The 14,809-nt window shown below is 36.4% G+C and overlaps 2 protein-coding genes across 5 annotated transcripts in view; both read left to right on the forward strand.

Annotated features, from left to right (window-relative positions):
* Nucleotides 1-398: 398 nt before the first annotated feature.
* Nucleotides 399-5,054, forward strand: LOC143208882 (uncharacterized). Of its 3 annotated transcripts, none has more exons than XM_076423798.1 (7): nt 399-635; nt 751-973; nt 1,051-1,224; nt 1,304-1,505; nt 1,588-1,783; nt 1,862-1,947; nt 2,022-5,054. In XM_076423798.1, exons 2-7 carry the CDS (start codon nt 787-789, stop codon nt 4,570-4,572), a joined length of 3,396 nt encoding a protein of 1,131 aa, XP_076279913.1. In that variant the 5' UTR covers nt 399-635; nt 751-786; the 3' UTR covers nt 4,573-5,054. The 3 variants fall into 3 exon arrangements, with proteins under 3 accessions (XP_076279913.1, XP_076279911.1, XP_076279914.1); XM_076423796.1 differs by having other exon boundaries at nt 399-630; XM_076423799.1 differs by lacking the exons at nt 399-635; nt 751-973; nt 1,051-1,224 and having other exon boundaries at nt 1,376-1,505; nt 1,571-1,783.
* Nucleotides 5,055-5,195: 141 nt separating this feature from the next.
* Nucleotides 5,196-14,809, forward strand: part of Mesr6 (misexpression suppressor of ras 6) — a 764,580-nt gene continuing 754,966 nt past the window's right edge. Inside the window, exons 1-3 of one of the 2 annotated variants that reach the window (XM_076423800.1) lie at nt 5,196-6,175; nt 8,278-8,423; nt 9,633-9,782. In XM_076423800.1, coding sequence (XP_076279915.1) covers nt 6,116-6,175; nt 8,278-8,423; nt 9,633-9,782 — 356 coding nt within the window. In that variant the 5' untranslated portion in view covers nt 5,196-6,115. The remainder of the gene's footprint in view (nt 6,176-8,277; nt 8,424-9,632; nt 9,783-14,809) is intronic. The other variant, XM_076423801.1, reaches the window with a different exon arrangement.

Below are 14,809 nucleotides of genomic sequence, written 5' to 3' on the forward strand. Positions count from 1 at the left end.
CATGGTAATATCGTACGAGAAGCATCAGTTGAAGCTAGTTCTGATTTATGCCACAGGCTATTGAAGGTTCTGTTTCATGCTAAAACATGCTGCTGCAATCTGCTGCATGGTATGGTCGCTGTTTCGTGGTAAAAGCGGGCTCTACGGTGCGCCTAGAAGCTGTTCCGTGCTAAGCGTGAGCGTCCCAGGAAGTGGTGGCAACTCAGACGCGGGCCACAGACGAGATATAAGAATATTATATATATAATATTATATTATATTCTTATATCTCGTCTGTGCCCGAGCGTAAGCACTCTCTTATCCTCTCTGGAGAGATTTTAAGTTTTTGTCCAGACTAAAATGAGACTAGAGAGCAGCACTATAGGCGGGTACTGAAATCCCCGGCGTGAGCTATCTCATTTCCTTTTTGGTTATAAAACTCTATGACTTAACCTTGATGCACTCTGTTGCACTCTATCTAAATATACATTGATTGATATGCATTTTGTTAGCGGCATCCGTAGCGGCAATTTCTGTAACATTAATTTATAATATAAACTGTAATTTACTCCGGAGAAAGTTATAATAATAGTTCATGAAAACTGCATTAATTCTGACAAGCATTTTATGCAGCCGAAGATAAATATACAAGTATGGTATATAAATTTGTAAATAAATATGTACACAATCTTTTTATTGCATTAGTGCACAAAATGTAATTTATGACTATTTATATATATTTGTGAATATATTTTTAATGTTTTCTTACAGTTAAATGTAAGCAATTCAACAGTAGTTTGAAGAAGAATGGCTCATATTACTGCACATGATATAAATAAAAAACCACGCACACAAGATATTAAAATAAAAGAAGATGTCACATTTTTTCAAATGGGATTTTCGGAAAAAATTCTGGATGGATTGTTTACATGTGGATTTCAGAAACCATCGCCGATACAGCTAAAGGCTATTCCATTAGGAAGATGTGGATTTGGTAAATATTATTTTATTTAATAGTGTTTACCATGTTTTAAGTAGCTTATAATTAACAATATTATTCAACGATTATAGATTTAATAGTGCGAGCTAAATCAGGGACTGGTAAAACCTTGGTATTTTGTGTGATAGCACTTGAGATGGTTGATGTACAAGTATCATCTGTGCAAGCATTAATGCTAGCACCAACCAGAGAAATTGCTGTTCAAATTTCAGAAGTTTGCTCGTCTATAGGATGTGAAATGAACGGTACATTTCATGGAAACGTTGGTAAAATATTCTTAGTACATCCAGCGATTGAAATCTGATAATCATTTTATCATTTTAGGCTTGAAAGTAGAGGTATTTATCGGAGGAATGGCTTTAGAAGGAGATAAAAAGAAAGTGAATGGTTGTCATGTGGCTGTTGGCGCTCCAGGTAGAATTAGACATTTAATTGAAAAAGGACTGCTATCGGTTGAAAATGTTAGATTATTTATTCTGGACGAAGCAGACAAATTAATGGAAAGCAGCTTTCAGAAAGACATTAAGTTAGTACAATAGGAAAATTGCATTCTTATCGGTTGGCGTTAGAAACATAAATAGTTATATATAGCTGTTTAAAATTTTCAGTTTTATTTTTTCAAAGTTACCACGGAATAAACAAGTTATAGCATCGAGCGCAACTTACCCTGGGGATCTCGAAATCTTTTTATCAACATATATGTGTTCTCCGGTTTTAACGTTTCCGGATAACGATGGACCAATACTTCTTGGACTCAAACAATTTGTGGCAATTGTTCCTTTCCATCCAAACGCAATGAAACAGGTTCGATTTGTTTGCGATATTTTATTTGAACATATTATTACTTTACTAAAAGATACTTATATTTACCTTGTATATTAGGTCCAAATAAAAATAAACGAACTGGTCAGAATATTTAATAAAGTTCAGTTCAAACAAAGCTTGGTTTTCTCGAATTACCAATCAAGGTAAATACATATATTTAAATGTTTTTCGTGTTAGCATTCTTCTATTTGAAGCAAAATTTCTTTCTTCATTTCAGAGCACAATCTGTGTGCAACAAAATTAATTCTATGGGTTTCACAGCAACGTACATCGCTGGAAATCAAGACATGCAGAAAAGACTTGAAGCAATTAATAAATTAAAAAAATTTAAATGTAGGATAATGTTAACTACTGATTTAACTGCAAGGGGTATAGACGCAGACAACGTGAATTTAGTCGTTAATTTCGACTCGCCTACAGACGCAGCGACATATTTGCATAGAATAGGAAGAGCTGGACGTTATGGGTCGTACGGAATCTCGATCACAATAATTGCAGACAACGAACTTGAAACATTTACACAATTGTTGACTTCAGTTGGTGGTTTGAACTTTTATGTGCTAAAACTTCCTACGGATCCAGGCAATATTTGGACTGATCCCGTTAGCACATTTGAAAAAATTCATGCAGCATCCGATATTAAAGAAAATGCACTAAAAGCTGATATACCTATCGAAAGTGTAAATAATTTAACTGTAACGGACGATAAGATTACATTAGAGAACGACAAAAATGTTGAAAATAATGAACTTTCAGAAAGTGGAAACAATATAATTACGTATAACGTACAGTCCTCGAAAAATGTAAAAAGGAATGTAAAAAGAAATAAGGTTAAAGCAGGTTCTTCACGTTTGGAAATCAGTCGAGAAGAAGACGGGGGAGAGCTAGAAGTCAAACATTACAGTATATCGAAACCAAAAGTGATACATAAATTTAAATTAGACCCTGTTGCAGACAGTCCTTCTCACTGGCAAAAAGTAAACGAGATGACGGAGTTTGATGTTGACTTGACGGATGTTAGAGAGGATGATGTAGCTGATGCTGATATTGAAAACATCATTGGGCACTTAAGATACGATTATCCTGTTAAAAAAGTAGACGCGGAATCTGTTATAGATAATGTAAATACTGAAGATGCAACAATTAACGAAACAGAGACACCGGCAGTGGCGCAAAATCATCAGGATGAAATAAACGAATTAATTAGCTGTTTCGTTACCTGTGTGACAGATTTAAATAAATATAATAGTTGTGCAAACGTGAATACAGAAGAAGCACAAATCAAACAGGCAGACGTTTGGAAGCAAAAGTTGAATATTGAAATTGGATTATTGAATTACATGATGGAAACTATGGCGGAATCGATTCAAAGATCGATACATCTCGAGTATATTCAAGGGCTGAAAACATTGTTTCTTACACAGAAACATGCTGTTCTGTGCGTTTACCCAGAAATACGAAATGAAGACGAAATAAACGATACTTATTTGTTTTCTGGATCTTTAGGTGGAGATTTATTGCAGGCATACAAAGAAATAGAGGACTTCAAAAGTTTACATAGAAAATCTGACAAAGAGTTCTACGCATACTTCCCATACCCTGTTAAAGAAGATGAACATATGCCGAATCTCATGCTCACAAAATCGGATATAGAAGATTATCGCAGCGCATTGCGTTATTTGAGGTCGACTCCTTATCCTGCTGAAACTATAGTTGAAATAATAAAACTTATAGCGTCTATTAGCGAAGCTAAGAAGCATGATGTGATGCAAAAATTACAAGCTCAAAAAGAAAGGTCGCTCGATGAATTATTAATGATAATACAAAATGAAGCAACGAGTGATGAATTAAGTAAAGACAAATGTGTACAGAATGATGTCGATTCATCGGAAAAAGTTGAAAAAGAAGACATAACTATGGACCAAGAGAAGTTGGAGCAAGAAAAGGATGCCAACTCTGAAATTTTGAGGGAGTACAGCCAAGAAATACGTAGAAATTATAATTTACAGAATAGTACATGTTCAACTTCATTGAGCGAAAGTAATAATTTTAAGGAACGCGCGTCTCATCGGATAGCATACACAAAAAGCAAATTCAATAGACAAAAAAAGAGCCAAAGGAAAAGTACGTCTGCCAAAACGAAAGTAGAAGATACACCTACATCATTTTATAGAAACAGTACTTTCTACAACAACGTTAATGCAATTGTTGATAGTTCTGATTCATCCGATAAACAGTCTGACTCGGAAGATCAACTACATTCGTTAGAATACGTTATAAGAAGTCATAGCAATGCTTCTCCATCAACAGTAAAATCAAGATCGCGCGTCAATAATAAATCCGAATATTATAAATATTCTTCTAAATTCCAAGAACATCAAGGCCGCATCTTGGACGAGTCTACTTTTACGACATCGATAAAGGATTCATTGAACAGGCATTGGGGTAATAAATTTGTAACGGAGTCGACCGATTTATATAATAGTAATTATTGGCAACAATCTAAACATAGGATAGAGCCTACACATATACATCATAGTATTCCTTGTATTCCTCAAGAAGACATTAATTCACATTTATCTAATCAATTCTCACATTTTAACGTACCGAAAAACGAAACTAGTTTATATCATTCATCAAATAAACATTTCAACGAAGACGAGACGAATATTGAACAATTTCTAGCATCTTTAAGAGTTGAAACGGACTGTTTACACATGGAATTATATAAGTCTCAAATGCGTTATGGGTGGACACAGAATGATTGAAGTAAATGAATGTAAATTTCAATAACTCAACTTTGTTATAAAATGTATCGTATTGTTTTCTAAGATTTTATAAACAATTCCCAACATGTGATTAATTTAAATTGAAAACGCGCGATTATACTTGTACAGTTACAGTTAAATATATAAAGAACTCTGTTAAAAAATAGATTTATAGATCGTAGTTTATGTGTACATTATGAGGAATGGGTAATGTGTGTGCAAGAATTATATAATAGTCACATATACTGTTACTGTCTTTACACACAGTTACAAATTTTTATACATTTATAACAGAAATATCTACTGGGAATACAAAAGAGAAAAAAAAAGAAGAATTTATTATGACATCTAGACTGCGGATTTTATGCATTTATAACGAAAATAGGTAGGTGGAATTTAAAATAGATAAAAGGTGAAAGAGTTTGGAAATGTTAATGTATTATTTCGAACGTTGTAGAATAATTAAAAGAAACGTAATTGTCTATATGGTTCCAGTTTTTGCCAATTGATGCAAAAACGTTTTATTTTGCACAAAAATTCGCGGTGTATCTTGAAGAATGAAGCCGAGCGGCATAATAAGTGTTTCAAGGTCATTGAGACGAGTGGAATGTCTGCCTATTCCACCTATAATTACCTTCAATTTATTATAATTATTCAGATATCAAATACATTTTAACTTCTCTATTTATTACAGGCAGAAAATGTTTATTTCGCATAAAGATCCGCAGTCTATTTATTACTAATTATTATCAGACTGCGCGGAATATTATGCAAAATAGAAACTTTCTAAGTCAACTATAAGAAATGGTAGTTAAATGAACATCTACTGTTTTGTTCAATAATTTTAATAAGTTGAAAATAATATGTCAGAGTATACATATTTTAGTAATTCTAGCGTCTTTACAGCTTTGTATTTCATCTGCTCATTTCACATCAAATCTGCAGTCTATTTAGTAATTATTAGACTGCGGAATTTTATGTAAAATAAAAAATGTTTGCATTGATCGCAAGCCAGGAGCTAAATAGAAATTTCTTTCTTCTTTTAATTGTCTTATTAAGCTGAAATTAATACATTGATGTCCTTAAATCTTCTTAATTCGTCCACTGCTTTAAATTGTACGTGTTCGTTTTCGTCATAAATGCAGAAAAACAGCAGTCTGCTATTGTTGTACGCAGATTGAAAATGTGAAATGATCTTATTTACATATTTGTACATTGCGGGCCGGCTGTGAGTTAGAGGGATCAGGTTTCTAAGGCGTTTCTTTGAGGGGCACGCTAAGGGGGGAAAAAGCGACCTTACGAAACTCGTCTCGTGAGAATTTAGGGTACGCGCTTCGTCGTGTCCGTCCTTTATTCGCAAAATAATCGTTTGTGTTGTCCGCCTGGCATACTTCAGTCGGTCACCACGTGCTTTCGCGTGAAGGCGTCTCTTAATCGCGGTCGCGAGTTTCCGTATCGTGATAATTAGTAGGACTATCGATCTTTTGTTTCTTTTTTCGAATTTCGTGCGTTCAAAGATATTCGCATCGTGCGCGGCGAAAACATGTCTTCGAGGAAATATTTCAAACGGATCCCAGCGTATGTGGTGGAGGGCCACGACGAGGTACGCTTTACAATGGTCAACGTTTTCCTTGTTTGTTTACATCTCGACTTGTTCCGTATTCACGAGTTTCCGATGTGGCGCGCTAGAGGCGCTGGTCGTTGCACGATCAGTGACGTCACACAGTGGCCGAACTCGTGGCCAAAATTCATGTCTTCAAATCTATGATGAATTACACTGTCCAACAAATTTCAACTTTTTTTGTGATTTCAATATACTGTTGGGTCCTTCTTATAGAGTTTTTTGCGCTGATTCCGAATCTGGTTTTAATTTTTTTCCTATACGTCCAGTTTTTGAAAATCATGGCTTTGAAAAAAAAACATATTTTTCAACTTTAAACAAATATTGTGATGTTATTATAAAAGATATTGAATTGTTGTTTACAGCAAACGATTCTGTAGACTTTCCTGAATACAGTGATATCCAATATTAATACATTATGATTGTTTAAACATGTTTAAACAATGATTAAAGACGGAGATGCACCACTTTTGCACCAATCTTTGCGGATATTTTCGAATTTATCTCAAAAAATAAGGGTCCAGCGAAAAATTGAACTATACCACGCGAAAGAGCAGACTTTTATCTTGAGAAACCCCCCTGTGAAGTTTGCATGGTCGACGTTTTTACCGAACCAGAAAGCAAAATATCTTCGCCCGACATGCGCTGACGCCAGTGGTGCTCTTCCACTAGCGCGGTCGTTCGTCGGGATACGGCGCGGCGCGCTGCGGTGAAACGGCGCGTGGCTATAAGCGCGCAATTATGTCAGCTTACTTAAATGTAATACTTTATTAAATGTTATATTATTGTTATTTATTATTTATTAGTATATTTATTCTGTATAAATTATTTTATGTATTTTTTAATGTTAGTCTCTCGTTTATAGTATATTTAATACAAAAAATACCTTTTGTAACAAAAAAATAATTTATTCACACACTACACTATTACACTATTTACAATGCTAATATATATGTGTACACTATTCAGATATAATACACTATATCGATTTAATATGGAGCAAACTATTTTAATTATGTATTTTAGTCAATAAAAATAGTCCCGTTTATATTGTGTTTGGACTTATTTTACTCGGAAGAATCTCGAGTGTTCATTGGCACTATAATTACAATACATAGATAAGACGACAATTACTGAAAATAGAATTTTTCAGTCACCGCATTGCAGACTTACATTGTATGTATTCCGTTGTCCGTAGACCGTCATTTATTTCAAAATATGTATCGTGTTGGTTCTTAAGAAAACTGATGCCAGAGTTCAGTTTCGGCTTTGTGTTTGTTGAAATCAGTCGTGTCAAGCATTTCAAATCTGCATTGCTACGTATAAAACTTCATAAAAAACATTTATAGTTATTTATAGTATTTTAGTTGTTGTGTATATAATATATGTATTTTAGTAGTGTATTATATCTGAATAGTGTACACATATATATTAGCATTGTAAATAGTGTAATAGTGTAGTGTGTGAATAAATTATTTTTTTGTTACAAAAGGTATTTTTTGTATTAAATATACTATAAACGAGAGACTAACATTAAAAATACATAAAATAATTTATACAGAATAAATATACTAATAAATAATAAATAACAATAATATAACTGGACTATAAGAAGGACCCAACAGTATATTGAAATCAAATTTGGTGTTGGACAGTGTTATTGAAATAAATGACAGTGGTATGACTTTATAATGACAATGCTGTAGTTTTTTAACTAAAACTATTGAGCTTGTATATACAGGGTGTCCCGTGTAACACTTTTCACAATTTTTCAAGTGCTTGCGATAATCTGGCAAAAAATATTTTCAACAAAATTCGATCAGTTTTCGATCGTATACATATACAAATTCATCTTTATGCAAAGTGAAAGTTTTCTATCTGAATTGCAACAAAGTGGAGTGAAATGGAAATTAATTTTCTTTCTTGATTTGTTCAGTCGGTTGAAAATAACAATAAGTTTTTTCTATTTTTGGTCACGAATTCGGCCGAATCCGCCATTGTGCGTCGGTTTACGAACTTCATACGAACTTCAAACGTGACAGTTTTCGCGCGCTTTGCTCTTGACGGGTTTGTGGCTGCTGCAGGTCCTACCGTTTATTTATCGCTGTTTGGGCTCCAAGCATCTTCCGTTCGAAGGAAACACGTTCATACATCTGGATTCTCATCCGGACATGCTCATACCAAAGGCAATGTCCGCTGATACCGTTTTGGACAAAGATGAGCTATTCAGGTACACGCAAATAGTTGACTATGTACGGAGGTATTATTCCATTTTTGAATGTGTTTGTGCTGTTCAAAGATGTATGAGTTATATGTACATGATATTTGTAATTGGTTCGCGGTCTGTATAGTATAATTGTTTGCAAACAAGTTGCAATGATTGCCAATGATGACGGTTAAATTAGTTGTTGTTTTGAAGTGCTGATCTTTGCTAGTGTTGTTTGTGATATTTCGTCGTCACTGAACACGTCGTTGTACTGAACAAATCCTTGGATCGTACAATATTGTTCACCAAACCGTAGTTTCAATCATCACGTCTATTATCGAGTTTTATGAATTTTGGAAATTTATTGTTGAGCATAAAATACATCTGAAATTCGACGATTAGATTTTTAGAAGGTTATAAATAGCCCGGATCTTTATGCAAAATAAAATCTTTCTACCTGAATCGCAACAAGCTGGGATGATATAAATATTTAATTTCTTGCTGACTATGTTTAACAGGTTGAAAATAATGTAGTAGTACATTTAAATTCTTCAATTTATCTTACTGTCAAAAATTAGGATATCTTACTTAATTAGGTTATTTTTTGCCGTAAAACGAGCCCCTGTGGGCATGCAACCACCTGTGCAGTGCTGCATGCACGGTCGGTAAGTTCGGGCGCTCGTGATTGATTTGTTCAAGATTTGTATCAGAATTTGTTACATGTTTACTTTATGAATACGTAGACTCTGAAATTGGTACAAAATACGAGTGTATTAATAATGCTGGTCGTTTAAAAGTGTATAATGAATATAATCTTCGGATTTTCGGTTCATAAAGCTACGATACTGAAAAGGTTGCATCACCGAGGGCTTAAATAAGTTTGTGTGTATCGAAAATATAATTATCTATTAACTTAAATAATTATTCCCCTTATCTTTATAGTAAATATTTACTAAACTGTGATATAGGTAAGAAACTAAATATTTTACTAATCGTTGATCGATTAAAAATTTACAAAGAAAACAAACTGTTGATTTTCGGTTTACAAAAGCACGATGGTGAACGGGTTGCATAGATAAGAGATAATCGTGCCATAAAAGGTGCACTTTAGTCCACAATTACAAACTTGTTTGAAAGATTAATTTAGCGAAGTAAATAGCAGTAAACGTAATTTTTTGCGTGATCAGCATATTGGTGTATTTTTGAGATACTTATACTGTGTTTCTGGCACAGTGAAATTAGCATCGAAAATTGGATGTTACCTGCGGCATACGCTGGCCACCTGAGGCACCTGATCTGGGTCAAACCACCGTGGGCAAATCAGATGAATGATGGCGTGACAACCTTCCTCATCGGCAAGCATAAGGACACCGGCTCAATAAGGTAAGAGTCCTGGTACACTATATCATTTCATTTTCATCAGGTGTCACATTGAACAGGTAATTGGAGATGTCTAATTAAAACCAATGTTCCTGCACCGTCGTGACCGTAACACGAAGGTCGGGGATAACAATCAAATTGCTATTATTAACCGAATGAATAGCAAATACAGGGTCCATCAAGACCCGTAATCAGTGGCGCACCCAGGGGGGGGGGGGGCAGGGGGCCAAGTCCCCCCAAGAAAAAATGTTTAGCTTCCCTAAATAAAATCGCGGAACAGCTCTCGACAGATATGTTGGCTAAAAAAAAGGTCACCACGCAAAACCGAGAGTTGGGTTTAACTCGCCCCCCCCCCAAGATTGCATCCTGGGTGCGCGCCACTGCCCGTAATAGAAATTGCAATTTACGTTAGAGAAAATATGGATTCTTCGATCGAACATTTTTGTTGTCTGTTCAATAAACTCTAGATTTCCATTGTCATGCAATTATCATGGAGAAATTAATCGTGTAATTAAATGCGTAAAAACACATAATGCGTTTATGCACGATATACTGCTTTATGTATTACTGTGAGTACAAACATGTGTACATTTATTGGACACAATAAATAGTGTACATCTATCGATAGATGCCAGTTAGACAAGTCTGATTGGATTCATCATTCATGACTAAACTTCATTTCAGTGAAACAGGTTAACGAAAGAGCAATTAATTCTTCAGTGGGTTTTTAGGATGGACTTAATTGAAACCGAAACGAGATGCCAACAGTTCATGTATAATCATTAAATAGTTACATCGATGTACATGGGTTTATGCAGTTTATGCGAGGTCTTAGAGCAACGAGTAAGCGATAGATTGTCGGAGCACATCGTTTAGATCAAGAATTATTTTTCACTTGCGAGAGCACTGGTCAAGTGTCCGGTCTCGCAGCGATTAGCATACACGAACATGCTACTTCGTGTATATTTAGGATAGCTGAAGCATAATGTTACATGTGTCCTCCTGTTCCCAAGACAAGCATCAGAAAATTAACGACAGGTGGTTGCAGACTTTAGTGTCCAGGCGTGGTAGCATCTCTTACTTTCGTCGGTCGCGTGATTTCAATTTATATGAGAAAACGAAACAATGCAATTAACTGGAGTATAGTGATTATCTTCACTCCAGGGTGACTGGAACTTAGGATATTTTTCAGTTGTATCTAGGCTCCATCTAAGAGACAATTTTTTTTTTCTTTTTTTTTATTTAACACTTTACCTACCGGAAGCCAATTAATAGGATTTTCAACAATTGTGCTGTACCAAAAGAAAGCATAGAAATTTTCTTTTACATTGCAATCTTAAATGAAACTATTAGATGACGTTATTCAGGGTGACTTGTTAGTTCACAATGAAAATTGCTGTTGCTATTGAAGGTTCTATTAAAACGTGTTTAGCCATGTGCCATAGATTTTTGAAAATTATGCAATAATCACCGGTCGGTAATGTGTTAAGCTTAATTAGAGACCTCTAATTGTAAGTGGAGTCTACACAGCTGGACATAATTTACATTGTATTGGGTTGGCAAATAAGTTCGTTCGGTTTTTGTGATTTATTCCAGCCTAAAAAACCGAACGAACTTATGTGCCAACCCAATATTACAGAATAGAGTTTAATTGACATTATTGTTTACCATATCTAGTTATTGTATACGCAGGTTGCATTCTTTCAAGAAAGTAAAAATACGCTAAAAAGCCCGAATATTGGGTCTGACAAAAAACATCGGCTTCCGCGATGTAAATGAGTAGGTGAAAATTGAAACAGTACGAAGATTAGCTTACTGTAACTGTTAAAAGAAGAATAAAGTTCTTTTGGCTTATGCTTGTTGTCTTGCTCTTTAAAATGTGATACATAATGAAACAATTTGTTGAGAAAGAGTAAAACAAGAATAGGTGAAGTAGTGTGCGAAAGCTTTTCGTGTAACCATTTCTGAGGGATGTACGGGGATTATCAGTCATTTAAGTATTTTGAAATCGGACCTTGTTCGAATAATAAAACTGATGCAGAAACCATTACGCGCGATTCATTGTGCAACGGTGAAGCGCTGAAAGTCGTAACACCGACTGTAACGTGCGTATGTACCGTATAATGAAGTTTGAACATGATTCATGAAGTATACGGGTTTTATTGTTCTGTCATGGCTCTTTGTATACGCGTCGTTCGACGATACAAATGATTGCTCCTCCGTTACCAACGGAAGTTCGATGTAGACATTTAAAACTTGACGTATTGTGCGGCTTCGACGACCGTGTAACATCATAGTTTATAACCTGATCTCGGTGTAATTACACCGCTCGACCATAACGCGACACGTTTAACTACTCCTTCGGTAATTTAATTCTTAACTACTGGAATTTGCTGCTCGTTATTTAACCGACCTCGCTAATTAGTAGACTGCGGATCTTTATATTCATTCGTGAAGAAATTGATTGGGTGAAATATAAAATAGTAATAGATTAGAAACATTTTTTAAAATATTCCGATGTTATTTTTAATGTAACAAAGTCATTCAGGGACGAAATCAATTTTTATTTTACTCCTGCTTCCCACAATCAACATTTTTATTTTTCAGAAAGATCCGCGATCTACTAATTAGTTTTTAAACTACTTTTATTACTTCAACGACTCCATGTTTAGTGTTTGCAATTTTTCTGCTCATGTATGAAATAAAGTGTTGTTTCTGCTTGACACGCTTTAATTTTTGCATTCTTTAACATTTTAATTACAAGCAAATTATTGCGGTGCTTTTTTAGATTTAGCACGGTTATGCTGTTTAGGTGTGACTAAAATGAGAGTTCGTAATGCAATATAAGAAAGATTAAGGGTGTAGACTACTGTAGACTCGTATTCAGGATTGCAAGGGTGCGGGATGGGCCTTTTCATTTATCGGTAATGCAAAGATGGGGTTTTTCAGTTAGTCAAAAGCGCTGGATGAAAGATCAATCTAGGCCGCAGTCGCTCTCAAAAGTTCTATTTTTACGTTTACGATATATTTATTAGACTTTGTTCAAAATCTTCAACACGAGTCTGACACGGGAAGGGGTTAACAAATATTGATGTAAGTGCATGTAACTTCAAAGTTACAAGGATCTATAAAGAGTTAATTTATTTATTCGCAACGCACACAGTGCATATGAACATGACGTCGCTGGTGAGATACGTTCTTAAGGTATGAAAAAGTGGGAAGGTTTATTTCTTAAGGGACAGTGTCCCTTTCGTGCAGCTTTGAACCTGTCGAGCAAAAAGCCGTGGTAGATTTTCGGCTCCCCCATTTGCCAGCGTGGACGGTTCGTCTCGGGTATCGGTTTACGTCGCCGCAGCCGTGGTTACACGCGACGATGAAAAATTGTCACAGTCGGTCAGGCTACTGGAAGGGATAGGACATTGTAGAGAAACGAAGAGAGGCGAGGGTCGCAGGGGTGTAGGGGAGGGGTTAGGAAAGGTAAAAGGAAAAAGTGTCCGGTAAAGTAGCAAAGGGAAGCCGACACGGTGTGCCGCGGCGATATCTGCCAAGAAACTGGTGGCCGTGATGTAGCGCTCCGCAGGGACTTGAGTTATGTTTCTCGAATTACCGTGGATATATGTCCTGTGTACTGTGAGTGAAGCACGCGAATTATGCCGTTGTCGGGACTCCTCTGCGCATTTGCGCCAGCGATTCCTCGTCAGATGTGTATCGTGATTAAGGGGCTATTCTGCTATATATAGCAGTCTCAAAAAATCGTTTCTTCTTACTCATTGAACCCTTGCGTTTTACCATTTGCGCTCGCGAAGTCAGCTCAATAATTAGCCGAGATCGGCCCGAGATTTTTGCCTTTTGTACGGAGCGAATGGTAAATATAATACAGGGTGTATCTAGTAACTGGCCTGAATTATAACTCGCTTGTTATTGGAAAGGGAAAACATTATACATACAGCACAGTTTTGCATTAATTGTATCTTCCTACAGTTGTATCATCCTGCAATGCGAATTTTTAGGAAGTCCATCGCTATTTTTAAGGAAATATAAATTGTTTAATTCTATCGTTCCAAAGCAAATCGGCCTGGCTCGCCAACAGAAGCAGAGTCTCCGTTAACTGAAGTCGCGCATTTCAAAAGTTGCACGGTTCACATGCAAATTCGAGCCGCTCCGACGTAATTGCAGAGTGAACGAATTATCGTCGCTGCTGTCAGAGTGTTGCACTCAATAACTACGCATTTGTTCTCGAGCGCGGCCGGCCATAAATATTTGTAACTTGCTCGAAACAGGTGGGGCAGGCCGGGGAATTGATTAAACCGGACAGAACTTGGCGAATCCGATAATTACAGTCCGCGTAAGAAGAATTTAATAGCAAGGGGACCCCGAGTTAACGTTCTCGTTGGAATTCGCGGCGTTGACTTTAAAAGGTAACTGGCCCGAACGTTAGTCACCCGTGTGTATGGTTCAATATAACAGCATATTCATCCTAGCGGAGTTTTAATGGTGTCCTGTTTTGCTCTCTTTGCGGCGGTTTCTCGGTAAAGGATTTTCGCGACGAGGCGCGCGGGCACATGAGGACGGTTATGCGAATCGGTAGCGTTATCCCATTAAAAGGAAGACGCGCGTAGCATGCAAAAAACGAGCAGCAACCTGGAAGAAGTCGCCTGGCATCCTGCGGGCCACCGTTCGATGCAAATCGATCGCGCGCTGATCGGCACCTGCGCGTGGGTACATGCGATTACGTATGTATAACTTCGACGAAAAGCGGTCGACGCCATCATATTTTAGATCTTATCAGGGACGGTATTCTGCCCACGGAGCCCCGATCCTGCCGACCAGCCAATTATTAGTAATTGGCAAATTTTTGTCCCCGTCGTAGTTCACCTTAATGGTCGCGCGTGGATAATGCTCGGCGATTCAGACATTTTGTACGTTTTAAACGACCACGACGAATACTCCGCCTATATTTATAAATAAATTGTCGCGTTTTTTCCCCGTCGAAACTGTACGCTTCAACTTGTGAATGCGACGCCGATCAA

The sequence above is a fragment of the Lasioglossum baleicum genome, chromosome 5, assembly GCF_051020765.1.
Source record: "Lasioglossum baleicum chromosome 5, iyLasBale1, whole genome shotgun sequence".
Lineage (NCBI taxonomy): Eukaryota > Metazoa > Arthropoda > Insecta > Hymenoptera > Halictidae > Lasioglossum > Lasioglossum baleicum.